Source organism: Eublepharis macularius, chromosome 1 (genome assembly GCF_028583425.1).
Source record: "Eublepharis macularius isolate TG4126 chromosome 1, MPM_Emac_v1.0, whole genome shotgun sequence".
Taxonomy (NCBI): Eukaryota; Metazoa; Chordata; class Lepidosauria; order Squamata; family Eublepharidae; genus Eublepharis; species Eublepharis macularius.
This window is the reverse complement of record NC_072790.1, coordinates 151819753-151834488: the sequence shown is the minus strand read 5'-3', so window position 1 is coordinate 151834488 and position 14736 is coordinate 151819753. Positions and strand designations below refer to the sequence as shown.

The following is a 14736-nucleotide window of genomic DNA, read 5'->3' as shown; positions in this document are numbered from 1 at the left end:
ATCTGGAGAACCGGGTTTGATTCCCCACTCCTCCACTTGAAGCCAGCTGGGTGACCTTGGGTCAGTCACAGCTTCTAGGAGCTCGCTCAGCCCCACCCACCTCACAGGGTGATTATTGTTGTGGGGATAATAATGACATATTTTGTAAACCACTCTGAGTGGGTGTTAAATCATCCTGAAGGGCGGTATATAAATCAAATGTTATTGTTGTTTTGTTGTTGTTGTTAATTAAGTATCTAAGCCTGATTGGCTCATGACCTGAAAATGCCTGTTTGATTCTACTGTGGAACCTCTCTAGTTAGTATCTGTCTACAGCATATATGAGAGGCTCTTGCTTCCATGCTACACTACCAAGATGCCTAGAGTCACATGGCATGGAATGGACTCCTACTCTAAAGCCTTGGTAAGAACTGCCAGCCATGAAGCTAAGTCAGAGATTTCAAGATAGTTTAAAGTATTTTAGCTAGCTTAGTATCTGAAGAAGTGAGCTGTGGCTCATGAAATCTCATACCCTACCACTAATTTTGTTAGTCTTATAGGTGCTACTGGACTCTTGCTCTTTTCCACTGCTACAGACAGACTAACACGACTATCCATCTTGATTTAGCTAGTTAGTTTGTATTTAGAAACAGCTAAGCCTTATTTGTTTTGTACTTCCCCAGTGCCTGTTTGAAGAGTGGTTCCTGCTCAGTGTACACTCCTTATAATCTATCTTTAATAAACTATAAATATATTTTACTTGACTATGTCCAGATTTATTTGCGGAATGTGTGCACTCCCTCAGAGAGAACCTAGAGGCTAAAAAGCCTCAAATAAACAGGGCCAGAGCCCTCAGGAAGCTCCTAGGGGACTTGGAGTGGTTGTGCTCAGCACCCAAGAATGGGAGTAGGAGACCCTGGATCTTGACATGGTAGTGGCTTGGGAATTCTGAGGAGGTCTGTGTAATATTGGCAGTATTCTGTGGTAAGTTTTTTCAGGCAATTTGGCAAGGGTTTGTTATTTTGGGCTAGGAAAGATGAATGAGGTTCAAGAAGAATTGTTGGCACCTGTTGATGGCCTCGCGCTCGGAGTTGATATGATGGAAGAACTGGGAGCCTGTGGAGGAGCCTCAGTGCACACTGAGAGGCTCTACAGCTCTCTTTCCTTCTCTGACAATGTTTTGAGAGCCACCAAGTGGGCTCGGAGTGTTACAATGAGACAGTTTCTACCCGATGCAGAGGAGTTCTGCATTCAGGTCATGATCCATTATGGCAGGATCAAGTGCAGGATGAAGATCATGTGGGGCAGTCCCCACTTCTGCAGCTACCAGCTCAAGGGGCCAGTCGGTTGATTAGCAGAACTGCACCATTCTCAAGGCCTAATGTGGCAGCTCAGGCTGGAAGAGCCACAGATGCTGGCTCGGGAGGCCAGCCAGGAGCTCTGGCGGCTAGGCAAGATCCTGTTCACCAATTTCACACCATAATGATACAGGATTTGGGGCAGAATACTCAGTAGATGGCTTTGTTGCAGACCCATTTAACTCTGGACCAGGTGACCGGTGGTCGAGGTTGAAATTTCCTGAGTATAAAAATGGGGAAGGTTTCAGTTCTTACTTTAATCTCTTTGAAGCTACTGCCCGCAATTTCCACCTGCCTGATACAGAGTTTTTGCGGATGCTTAGGTGTTGTCTTCATGGAAAGATGGCAGAGTTGTTGGTGTAACTGACCTCGAGATTGGCCAGGGACTAAAATTATTTCAAGAATCTGGCTTTAGAGCAATTTGGCTTGGGTACAGAGCAACTCAAAAGAAGATTTCGAACAGCTACACCTAAGCCCAAGGAAACATATGCCTCCTTTGCCAGTAAGCTACAGAGAATGGCAACAAAGCGGCTGAAATCAACAAATGCTCACACTTTTCAGAATTACATGAACTATTGCTTAAAGAACAAATCTACCAAGCTGCGCTGGCAAAGCATACCATGCTGGCCAAAGCTCAGCTGACAGAGAAGGTAGCAGACCATGCCCAGTTGTTGGATAAGATTGCAACAGCAGGTCAACCTGTTCCAGCAAAGTGTTCAGGCTTCTAGTGGCAAGCAGCCAAAGAATCCCCCAGGCCACTTCCTAGGAAACCAAGAGAGGGAGAGTTCCAGCAAAAGGCAACCTCTGCCCCAACAAAACACTTCTCAGCTTCGCCAGAAGCGTTGGGGAAGGAGCAGAGAGTTGGGGAGGGGCAGGCCAGCAGACCAGCTGAAGTGTTGTGTTACCACTGCAAAAAGCCTGGACACCTGCCCATTCAATGTTCCCAGCTGCAGCCATGCCCTGAGGTAAAACAGCCAAGAATTCAGGTGATCTCCAGTGTGTCTAACAAACCAGCAGCTCCCCCAGTCTATTTGCCTGAAAAGGATTGGGACTGAGATTTAATGGTGTGAAGAAATACTCTGCTTTAAGTTAAATTAAACAAGAAGGTTCTAATATATTTCTTTTTGCCCAGGGGCCACTGTCTACAGCTTATATACAAAGAGATTCTGTTACAGTGTTACTTTTATGTTGCAGGGATATATTTTTGCCAGAAACTCCGTTCTCAGTGTTGATGAAACATAGGCCCATAGGAATTATATTTTCCCCCTTGGTCTTTGATTTCAATGAACACTGTAGAAATTGGAAGAAGCATTCTCTTTTTAAATCTTGGGTTCAGCTCCTCAAGTTCTGCAAAAATTGACAGAATTTTTTTGAAGTAAAACTGTTGCTTTAAAGACAGAATGAATCCTAACTGAGATGGAGCTGGAGAAACCTACTTATCCTTAATTTAAGTCATATAGTTATTCTTTGTATTTAGTCAATTTAGTTCTTTGTGTTTAGTCAACCGCAGTTTTAGAATTGTATCTCACTGTTCTGTTTATCCAATCATTGCATATTGTAGATGCAATTATCAAACAGTTGTGCATTTTCTATTAAAATAATGTCTTTCAACCATAAAGCATGTCGGAAGGACCAATGCTCTGACAGATACCCACCTTTCTGTATGAAACACCACAGTGCCATAACATTAGCGTTTATACATCTCGTGAGCTTTCTGGAGACACCTACATTTCAGAACTGTATGGAGAAGATCCCTACTATTTTGATTGCTACTTTGCCGGACGTAAGTTTCTAATGGTCAAAGACTTAAGATCTTTTATATATCTTCATGGAAGCGTTAAAATAAATTGCTAAGTGGTTCCATTTATTCCTGCAATGAAGCCTTAATGTAATGTGGATTTTCAAATTCTTCAAATTTATTAGAGTGATACTATAGGAGTTTGTCCTGCTCTGATCATATTGAACATACATTTATAGGGATTTTTAGCCAATATCATGCAGAAATTTGGGAAGCAAATCAGTTACGAAGACAACACCTCCAACCCAAATCAAATCAGTTATGAAGACAACACTTCCAACCCCAACCTCACAGTCCCACTTCTTATCGATTATCTAGCCATGCTGCACCTGGATGACATTGGTACCCCAGACACATGCATTTTAAAGAGGAACAGCAATGTTCATATATGCAGGTGTGGCTTACTTCTGATCAGCCACTTGTGTAACAGAGTACAAAAGACTTGTACAAAGCTGCTTTCCAGATGCAGAACTAGCTATCTGCATTCACAATTTCATAGCCACAGGGATGCACCACTGTGTTACCTCAGGTAATACTTAGAAGTTTCAATTACTACATATAATGGTAGCCTGCCTTGAAACATGGGCAGTTACAAACAAAGGTCACTAGAAATGTATAGTATCCATGTCACAGATCTGTATCTCTTGCCATCTCTAGAGACAACTCCATACAACATTCATTGTACTCCGCTTGACCTATGACACTCTTAACAAACTGGGTCCAATATACCTGATAGCATACCTTCCTCCTAATATACATGATAATCTTTAAGATCAACAGAGAGCACCATCTAATATTTGTATCTTAGTTTTTGCAAGAAAAGGCAGGAAAAAAGTGGTTTGTTTGTTGATTGACCACTTTTTCATAGAGAGCCTTCAAAGCCTCTGTAACCATAAACATAGAAAAATATTTCCATGGAAATTCAGTCATCAAAGTCCTCACTAAGGCATATTTCAAAGCAATACAAAATAATTATTCCTGGCTTTTAATATAATTATATGATTGGGGTTTTAAACAAGTTTGATCTAGTTGAATATGAAAGTTCTGTTTAGTTTTCCTGGGAGTATACCCATCAAGTGGAGAAAACCATGACACAACAAACACTAGTTAGTTAGAAGCTATCAAATAATGTCTAATATAAAATAGAGAAAGGGCAGACTAACAATCTTACTTCAAAACTCTTCACCTCCTCTTCACCATCATCATCTTCCTCATCATGACAGCTCTGAAACCATGAAAAAAAATCACATTCAAAAATAGCCTTTAAAGCCAAATGTATTCATTTTAGAGGTTTACATTCCCGATACTCTCACTTCTTAAAATAAAAGATGCACTTAACATAATGTATGTGGGTATTTTCTTTCAAACTTAGACACTTTTCATCTTATTTTTAATTTAGTAAACAAGTAATGAGAACAAAAATTACCTTTGCCATAATATCAGCATATGCCATATAAAGGTAATCTTCCTCCAATTTACTGTGATGTAGAAAAGAAAGGGTTACTATGATTATGGATGAAATTATTTGTCAAATTAAAAAAATAAAGCAGGGGAGACACCCAGTGAGTGTCCGTTCCTTGGTCAACTGGGACTGAGCCTCTATTACCAGTAACCAAACAGCATAAGCCCCTGAGAGAGCATGATGTTTTTAAATGAGGATTTGGAGAATATGAAGCAACTCATATTCAAAAACTTCCCCCGCCTCCTCACCATTTTTCAGTTAATGCGGTTCGACTGAACAGTAAAATAAGCTGATGCAATGGATCAACTCTTTTAATACATTCATCTTCATCTGTTGGTTCTTCTCCAGGCTTCTATAAAAGAAAAAAAATTAAAAAGGGCAGTATCACAATATAAAATGTTATTCGACAAATAATAAACACAATTAAAAGGGTTTAGAATTACAACTGCAGTCCAAATGCGCTATCACCATGACATTATTGCTCAGGAGGAGTGAATGAGCCAACAGCTATAAAACACATTTTCTCACTAGCATTACAACAATGTTATTATAGGACTGAAGACAGATATACATAAACATATTTAAAGATATTCTGTGCCCTACTACTGGCTGTAAGACATTGAGTTTCTTTGGACATGGTTGCCTCTTTACTAGGAAGAGGCAGGGCTGATAATTCTGGTAATTCTTTCACACACCCCTTGAATAACTTGCCATGTTCAAAGTTAAAATGGTTGAACTTCTGAGGCAGCTCCAGCAAATTCTGACTGTAAGCTGCAATTACATATGACCACAGTTCCCAATTCCAGGAACTCCAAACCTACTGCTAAATCTTCTATCAACGTATCTTCAAAGTAGTGGTCTTCTGTTTCAACCCAGGACTTTTCATATCCTTGAAGAAACAGGTTGACAGCTCGATGCCTAAAAAAAGAAAACATTTCTCTTTCTAATTTTATTTTGAAGTGCATAAAGACAAATTCCCAGTGCATATAAACTTTAATGCCTTAATTTCATATTCAGAACTGTCAGTCAATATATTTCACCTGGACAGGGCATTATGGACTTCAATGCTTGCTTATATTGCCATTTGTAGGAAGATGTATTAGATCAAGACCATCGATTAGCTCTTTATTTCTTCGGCTATCAAGAATGTGCCCCTTCTATTTTGTAGAGCTTTCAGTTTTTATCATCTCAAGTACATGCATAGACTTAAAGCAATGATGTTTCACATTTGCTCAGTATTCCATTTCCTTTCATTATGGCATTTAAATGGTACAAAATCAGATTGATGTTAATTTTGAATGGTCACATATTAAATGTGCCAAAGTTGAAACCAATGACATTTTTTCCTGTGACTCTTCTCAAGAATTTATGAACTTTTCCTCATCTCCAAACTAACTCATTAACAGTTTATAGTTTTATGCCTACACATTTTAGCTTCAACAAATCTCTCTCCCTTGTGTGTTAACTCTAACTCTGTATTTTGAGGTAGCAGTTCAGAACACTTTAAGTCATACGGATTTCAATAGAATGTGCAGTCTGATCCTATGCATGTTTACCCAGTAGTAAGTCCCAGTGAGTTCAATGGGATGTACTTAAAAGGTGTGCATCAGATTGCAGTCTCAGAGTGCTCAACTTTTTCTCAATGGAACCTAGACAGAGCAATCTTGTCCTCTATACGTCTTTTTCCATGGGATCACACATACCGTGGAAGATTATACAGCGGTGCCATTCTGAAGCAAGCTACTACTGCTCGTTTTCTCTGTTTGGACAGAAGTTTATGCCATACTGCTTTCTTTGACCTCTGAGGATGCTCAACCTGTAGAGTAAATGGAAATGAGCCACCTCTTCCAGACTGATGTTCAGTTTTTTTAAAAAAGACTGAAAGGAACATAATATTTAAAACTGAAAGTACCTGTCAATTGCCTACACATTAGCCTAAGATGTCCTGAACATAAACAGTATTAGCTCAAGAAATATATCTATAATCAATTTGTGACATCCTGAATTACCAGTTTTAAGACTGTAAAAAATATACATAATCTTCCAGCAGCCAGACAAATATTATATAGTCAATATTTTATTGTATTGTCTTCATTTATACCCCACCTTTCTCACTAAAACTCATGGTGGATTATAAAATATTTAAAATTCTTCAATCCAACACCATAAAACATACAATAAACAATGCAGCAGGACTAGGATGACAGAATTGAATGAAAATAGTTTATTAGGAAATTCATTACCAAATCTCTTTACTCTGTTAAATTTCTTTAAAAGCAGTTTCTGGGTGTGTTTGTTTATGGGAGCGCATGCACATGTATGTGTGTGCATGTGTGTGTAATTTGTTTCAAAACTGGTGGGGAGTTAACTGGCACCATCATCCAGACTGAGATCAGCAGCTCCACTGTGAATAGCTACTGTCTTCTTGGCCCTGTAAAGCTATTATTCCTTCCCCCGCCCCCCAGCTTTGTCATCTGTACTTCCTGCTGTCAGTTTGCCCGGCCCTTGTGCATTATCTGTCCTCTGTTTAATTTGTCCTGCCTTCTTTCCTTAGATTGTAAGTTCCTGGTGCAAGGAAAGTGTTATTTCTTTGTTCTGTGAAGTGCCTAACAATATGGGTGCAAAAGAAAATATTAAGCAACTATTCGTCTTGGTCCTCACTTTGTAAGATTACCCATTACTACTTTTCTTTGCTACCTCATGCAGAAGCCTGTGATTCTACTGTGTGCGTGGAAACTACATGGTATCCCAGTAAACAGAAGTGAGAGACTTTCTGCAAAGATAAATAGGAGTTGCTGGCTTTTAGCTTATTCAGTGGCAGCCCAGAGTGTGCTCAGCAATGTGGATGGGTATACAGTACTACTCTTCATCTGCTCTTCATAAGAAATCAAATGTGTGCAAAATACATGCCGTGAGCATATTTTTAGAAAAAATGTGACAGAGTACTGAATTCACATAAGCAAATATTAGAAAGTTATTAATACACAGAGTTGTGAATAGAGACACTTAATTAGACAAAAAATCAAAGAGCATTCTCAGTATAAGAGATAGATATGTGTACAACAAAATAATTCTCAGTGTAAAACTGACAAAGTGCTAGAACTTCTCAAACAATATAAATGAAAGTGAAACATACTGTGGAAAGGGTATCTTTATAAAGGACATTAACTGAAATATAGGGTTAGGGACGAGAACATAGAACTAGGTAGTTAAAACTATTCATATACAAACTCAATACGATCCTAAAACAATTAGCAATATGAGAACATTCTCTATACTTCCCATTTTGAAAAAATGCCGGCCTCGATTAGAGAATTTCTGGAAGTAATAAATGAAATTATAAATGAAAGACCAAAATGACATACTGTGGTTTACATATATAGGTAAACTGGGACCAGAGATATATGCAAAGTACAATACTTGATGACCTTGTTAAATGTATTAAATGAATCACTCACTCACAAAAATAAATAGGAGCCTTGTGGCACCTTAAAGCAGGGATCTCTAACCATTTTGAGCTTGCAGGCACCTTTAGATTTCTGACACGAAGTGGTGGACTTAGCCACAAAATGGTTGCCAAAGGCGGCAGAGCCAACCACAAAATATCAGTGAGTGTTATAATGTGTATTTCTAATCGTAACTCTTCCCTTCCCTTTACACAATTACAATCAATTAATCACTTCCACTTAAACATAGACCATAGTTCATTGTTACATCCCAAACCTAAAAATATGATTGCATTCCCCCTCAAAAGCAGTATTATATACTGCAGAACTGGCAAAGTCCTTAATTGATCATGCAAAGAGACAGTGAGAAGGAAGTGTGAAAACACAGGTCTCCTTTGTGCTAGGCCAGAACAAGATTTGAAACATGTAATGGGTATTTTTCCAAATATGTTTAAGAAACATGTGTGACTTCAAGAAAAAAAAATCATATTCCTTTTGAATATAGCCTCACTGGCTAAAAAAATTAAAGAGATTATCCACATTGGCATGCCTGTACCAACACTTATACCCACAGGTGATATTACAAATATACTTAAAAAAAAAAATCTGGAATTTTTCAGATTCAGAGTTCTATAAAGGTTTCCATACCGATATTCTGGATTATCTGCATTATACCATTTATTCTGGATTATACCAGTATTCTGGATTATACAGTTTCAGAATTCGGATTTGTGTGTGCTTTTTTCCAGAATTCTGAAATTTTGAGGTCCATTATTCCCTATCAGGGACTCTTTCTAGGGGAGCTGGAGCGGCTCTTCTTCAAGCAAATCACAACATAATTGCAGAGAATCTAATCCTGTTTGTCCACTAAAGAATCCCAAGTTTCAAACAAATTGGATCAAGAGGTCTAATTCAGCAGGCCCCTGAACAAGGTGCCCCCTTACTGGTCTCCATTGTTTCCTATGGGAAAGAAAAAAATAATGATTTCTCTAGGACAAAGAAACCAATAGCCAAACACACAAGAACAACTACTAGCCAAAAGCCTCCAAATACAAACTGGATCAATAAGCACAACAGAACCAATGTCAACCAGAGAATCCCAGCTGAGCCACAGATCAGTCCAACACAACCAATGTCAAAACAGAGAATCCAAGACAAACCACTTAAGAAACAGACGCTGTTGCAAGCCCCACCGAACCTATAAAACTGAAGAAAAGCAGTCCTGGGAGTCTTAAAATACTGACCCTGAATATTTCCAAACATTTCCAGAATTTTTCAGGACCTGGTTATCAGTATTCCAAAACAGATATCACTCAGGACACCTGAATATATCAAAAAAATACTGATAAGGTTTTGGTTTATATAGGGACCAAAAATATCTGAATGCACATCCCTAGGCCATATCAGACTTCAACTTCATTCATTCATTCATTCGATTTCTATACCACTTCTCTTCAGTTAAGATCTTGAAGCTCCTATTTAGCTTCTATGAAACAATCTTATTACAGGAAGAAAGTCAAAGATTCTGGGCCTTTCTCTTACACTCTACACTGTATTCACTATTATTGTGTTTCTGCAAAACTGACAAGGATCTACATTTGTAATAGCATAAAAGTTTTAAATTTCAATCTGAAGAAATCAGGGAGTTATGTCAGAAATGCTAAAATTCTCAAGATTTAATGCATTTAGCAGTAACTTTTCTAGAGAATATTCAAAGCAAATTAAAATATGAACAGCAGACCCCAAGGAGCAACAGAAACACATAACAAGTAAACTGTTCAGTCAATTGTACTCTCTCCCTGTTGTGCTACTGATATGAATCCTGGATTTCTGTAATCATTTACAAAAGAGAGTGCTTAATTGCAACTGACAACAAAGCTCAAGACAATACATCCACCTGGACTGAATTAAAACTTAGGCTTCCTGTCTCATTACCAATGCTGATTTCTCCACACCTACTACCCCTCTGCATATTTCATCAAATCCAATCACACCTACTATTGTCATTCACTGGCTATTGTAATTCAGCATCTGAAATCACTTCACTCTCCAAGATATAAGGAGAGATGGACTCACATTCTAGCTGTATCTGAAGAAGTGAGCAGTGACTCAAAACCTACCACACAATTTTGTTAGTCTTATAGGCGCTAGTGGACTCTTGTTCTTTTCTACTGCATTTCCAGATAGTCATAGTGCCAAAATATGCACCTATTAGAAGCCAGTGAAATTTCCCCTTGCATTCTGCATTGTGGTATGTACTATACTGTGGAACTCATTGCTTCACCTCTTCTGTCCACAAGTCTTGCTTCATCACCACCTAGTGCCAATTTCAAATGGTATTGCTGTTTAAAATTTTGTTTGGTATTTCTTTATACTCTTGGGCAAACACTGAATGTAGAAAATATCTTTTGAAAACTGGTTGTTTTTTAAAAAGAATCTGCAATAAATTGATGAAGGCAACCATTTCTAGCATGATTATGTAACATATTATAATTATCTCAAAACTATAAGAGGGCCAGTTTGGTATAGTGGTGTAGTGGTTAAGAGTGGCAGGACTCTAATCTGGAGAATCTTTATAGCTCTCTGTAGGAACAAACTCAGACCTTTTCCGTTTCTTCCCACTGACTGTTCAGTTCTGATATGAGGCCGCACACTTGATGTAAGTTAAATAGCAGCACAAACATTAACAATTTAAATCTCCCCCACTCGTTCTTTTGTTAGGAGAGGAATGGAGGAAGCTTCAATTGGAGGGGGAGATTTTCATATCTGTTTCTTATGGCATTATGAAAAGTTCCACATCTTCAGTAAACCAACAGAAAAACCATTTTAAGTCATTTTAAAACTTCCAGTACAATGAAAAACATTAAGTCTTTGGATTAGTGGTGGATTGACAATACATTAAAATATTTAAACTATTTAAATATACCACACCTGATCTAGATGAAAAAGTACATTGGCTATATCCAGAACCCGTTCCACTGTTTTCTCTGGATCTGAGGTAACTTCCGTCCTGTTTGGTAAATCTTTGTAAAGAGCCATTTGCCACCTAATGGCAGGATCTTCAAGCTGCAGAAACAAGAGATTTTACCCCACACACACCAAAGATGAAGTATTAGAATTTAAGAATCAAACTGCTAGAAGCATTGTCAACCATATTTCTACACAGAATTAGGCAATGTAAGGTCAATGTAGTCCTCCCTGGCTCTGTCTCATAAACCTCTCATCCAATCTTTCTCACGAAGCTGACTAGACTTTGAATAAGACATTACACAGCAAGATATAGCTCACAGAAATAACTCTGCCTACTCGTTTTAGACAAAAAGAGTATCTGATTCCTTTTCAGTTTCTTTTTCTTGAAATCCCCAGAATTTTAACGTAGCTCATGATAAAGCAACAATATGAGGAAATATCTGCATCAGTCTGAGCTAATAATTTGCTCTTTTAAATGCGCTAAAATGCAAACTGGTTAGCAAGCAAAACAATACAGAGTTGGATCCAAAGATGAGCTTTATTGACATAAATGTTCTTCCCGTAGTGGAAGTACATATTTCCATGGGTGGATGAGCATTACTCTAAGAAAACTTTATTGTATGCAATGCTATTCTTCCATTAGTGCAGGGCGTGATAAAACACAAAGGCGACTGCTCTGAGCCAGACCTTGATTCCTATGCAAGGAGAAAACAAGTGCAGCAGTGGCTGCCCCAAGCCCACTGGGGCTCAACTGAGCCAAAACTTCCACTAGTCTATCATGCTAGTTTGACCTGCTTCCAAAACACCACCAACAAAAAATCCTTATGCTTATTATGAAGGAGGAGATAATAACCAGCAGTGAAGACACTTATTAAACATAGAAAATGTTCCTGACAGAGTCTCCTTCTCTTGCAATTACAGGTCCCCTTCCCTCCATGATATCCTGCCAGAATAATGAGGTTAACAGTTTTCTTTATTTTCCAAACTGAATCGAGTAGCAATGAAAACAACAAATCCCATCACCCCAGTAGGAAACGATAACTGAAACTTGTAATTTCAAGAAAGCAGACCCCGCAAGGACTCTACTAGTATTAAATGAGCCCTTGCTACTTTACTGTTTTCCCTTCCAAAGCTTTTGTTACTCAGGAAGTGAGGGGAGGAACTGACAAGAGAGAGAAGTGCCTGTTTGTTTTTTTCAAGCATTCCACTTGTGTGGGATTCTTAGCAGGAACACTTGCATGGAGATGATTGTTAAATTTCAAATATTACAAGAAAGTAATACTTGGGCAGTGTTAGTGGGCTCCATTGTTACTCCTAGAACAATAGCTTGTTGACTTAAATGCTAGTAGATAATTTATGTACTTTGTCTGATATGAGGCAGACATGGATTTGTAGCTGTTAATTGGAATTACTGGATTGGCATTCTGAAGAAAGACAGTATAAATGGATCCTTATGTCTTATTCCACTTAGTTCAACTTGGACTGTTCTGAATTTATGCAAAATAATTCTACGAAGGAAAACAGTTACAAGAGTGAGATAACTGCACATATCAAAAGAAACCCCTATTCTTCTAGGTTAGGGATGCCACAATAATCCAGCAGATAGTATTTCCGATACTGATACTGTAACTGGGCTTCCATTATCTCAAATTCACCTCTCATTTGAATTCATCAGATGTATCATCTGTTGGAAGAAAAATTTCAGCAGCTGGGAATGCAAAACTATTGTGTAACATAGTGAGAATTCAAAGAATCAGGATGGCACATTTGAATACACATTGCACTGAATGAAATGGACAGCATTGGCTTGTGGATGTGTATGCTAACGTGCATCCAGTTTATACCCACAACTGCTAAAGGCAAAGACATCCAAGACATTCTGTGAAGATCTGAAACTATGGAGTACAAAAGCGGAAAACGGTAGAAAGAAAGGATGAAAATTCACACATCCCTACTCCTAGGCTTTCCTGTATTTTGTACAAGCAATTACAAATATATTATGTGTGAGAGCACTCCAGAAAGTAATTATAATTAATGAATGCCAACTAATTTTTAAACACAGACACAAGAGTTATTTGCACTTGTGGACCCATCATTTTGTATCAAGGATGTACGTAACAGAGATGGACATTTTAGGACCTGGGGTGATATGCTTGGAGAAAGAATTTAGTGAGGTAGGAGTCAGTGAAAGTATTTTTATTTATTTATTAACATGATTTTACCCCATCTCTCTGCCCTCACAGGGCTACCAAGGTGGCTAACAAATTTAAACATATAAATTAAAATAGCTTAAAAGCCATTAAAACTTACACTTAAATGCATAATTAAAACAATTCAAAATAAATACAAAAGATTTTTTAAAAGTTAAAAATATTGGGGAGGGAGTTGGGATCAATGAGGGAATGTCAAGGGAAACAAAAAAAATCCACTGGGAGAAGACAGCAACAGAAGAGGATAGGTGAATCTCCTTGTGGAGTGAGTTCCAGAGTTTTGGTGCCACTACTGAGAAGACTAGGGATCCCATTCCCCCAGTGGAGGCAGGGGATCCCCCACTCCTACCTTTCACCCCCCCCCCAGCCACCACTTACCCAGCTGGTGGGATGAAAAGCAGGGACCGGGCCTTCCAGGCACACTCCTGGGGCCAACACAACAATGTCATTGATGTTAGCATGCCACCCTGAGAGCACTCCTACGTTTTGCAATGGGCTGATTTGGACCACAAATGGGCTGCAAAGCACACATTCTCCCACCTTCTACGATGATGTAACTTACCAGAAGTGTTGTCATCACACCAGCTCAGGATCCCAACTCATTGATCCCAACTCATGAAGCATGCCAGGAGTAGGCAGAAGGTAAGTGATGGGTACCTCCTCCCACCAGGAGGGGAAGGGGACCTGGGAACCCTAGAGAAGGCTGTCTCCCGGGTTGCCACATGCCTCATTTCAGAAGGTGGAGGTACCCAACACAGGGCCTCTGAAGATGACTGTGGTAGTCAGGTTGCTTCGGGGAGTAGGCAGTCAGTTATATTGGTCCCAAACCATATAGGGCTTTTGAAGTCAGCATCCTGAATTGTCCCCAGAAGCAGATTGGGAGCCAGTGTAGATTAGCCAAGACAGGAGTGATATGTCTCCAGCAACCCACTCCAGTTACATCCTGGCTGCAGAGTTCTGCACCAATTGAAGTTTCTGTAAAACATTCAAAGGCAGCCCCACATAGAACACATGGCAGTAATCTAATCTAATGTGGCCCTCCCGGCCAGCAGCTTACCTGCTTGAGGCCAGGGGCTTTCCTTTGCCGCCCTGCTGGAGGAAGAGCGACAGATGCTCTCCCAGCATACAGGGATCAAGGAAGGGGGCAGAGCATGAGCATACAGAAGGCGGCTCTGCCCCTGCTCCTTGGCAGTTGGTGTTTGCTCGGCGGAGGAGCGCAGTTTTTTTCCTCTCCGAGCAAGGCCCGCTGAGCGCTGTTGCTGAGAGCAGCCCGGTTCTGTCCCAGTGGCCTGGTGCGGCTGAGAGCAGCAGACTGCCAGGCAAAGCAGAGTGCGAGGTGTTGGAGCGTTTAAAGGGTGAAGAGGATCGGACGGCTTCGAAGCGATGACGTTCGGCAGTTGCAGGCTTTGCTGCTTTAAGCGGCAAGGCACCACTGCGAGTGGGCAGTGCTATAATAAGCAGGTTAGGGCTTGCAAGAGTGGCCCGATTTTTGGTGGCCTGCAGCAAGTGGCCT

The 14736-nt window shown here is 39.6% G+C and overlaps 1 protein-coding gene across 1 annotated transcript in view; it reads right to left on the bottom strand.

The window, feature by feature from the left end:
- RYR2 (ryanodine receptor 2) overlaps positions 1 to 14736 on the bottom strand; it is a 720715-nt gene that overhangs the window by 126526 nt on the left and 579453 nt on the right. Inside the window, exons 74-80 of the mRNA XM_054975163.1 lie at positions 10975 to 11109; positions 10647 to 10657; positions 6301 to 6441; positions 5419 to 5515; positions 4846 to 4949; positions 4562 to 4613; positions 4307 to 4360 (exon numbers count right to left, since the gene is read on the bottom strand). Coding sequence (XP_054831138.1) covers positions 4307 to 4360; positions 4562 to 4613; positions 4846 to 4949; positions 5419 to 5515; positions 6301 to 6441; positions 10647 to 10657; positions 10975 to 11109 — 594 coding nt within the window. The remainder of the gene's footprint in view (positions 1 to 4306; positions 4361 to 4561; positions 4614 to 4845; positions 4950 to 5418; positions 5516 to 6300; positions 6442 to 10646; positions 10658 to 10974; positions 11110 to 14736) is intronic.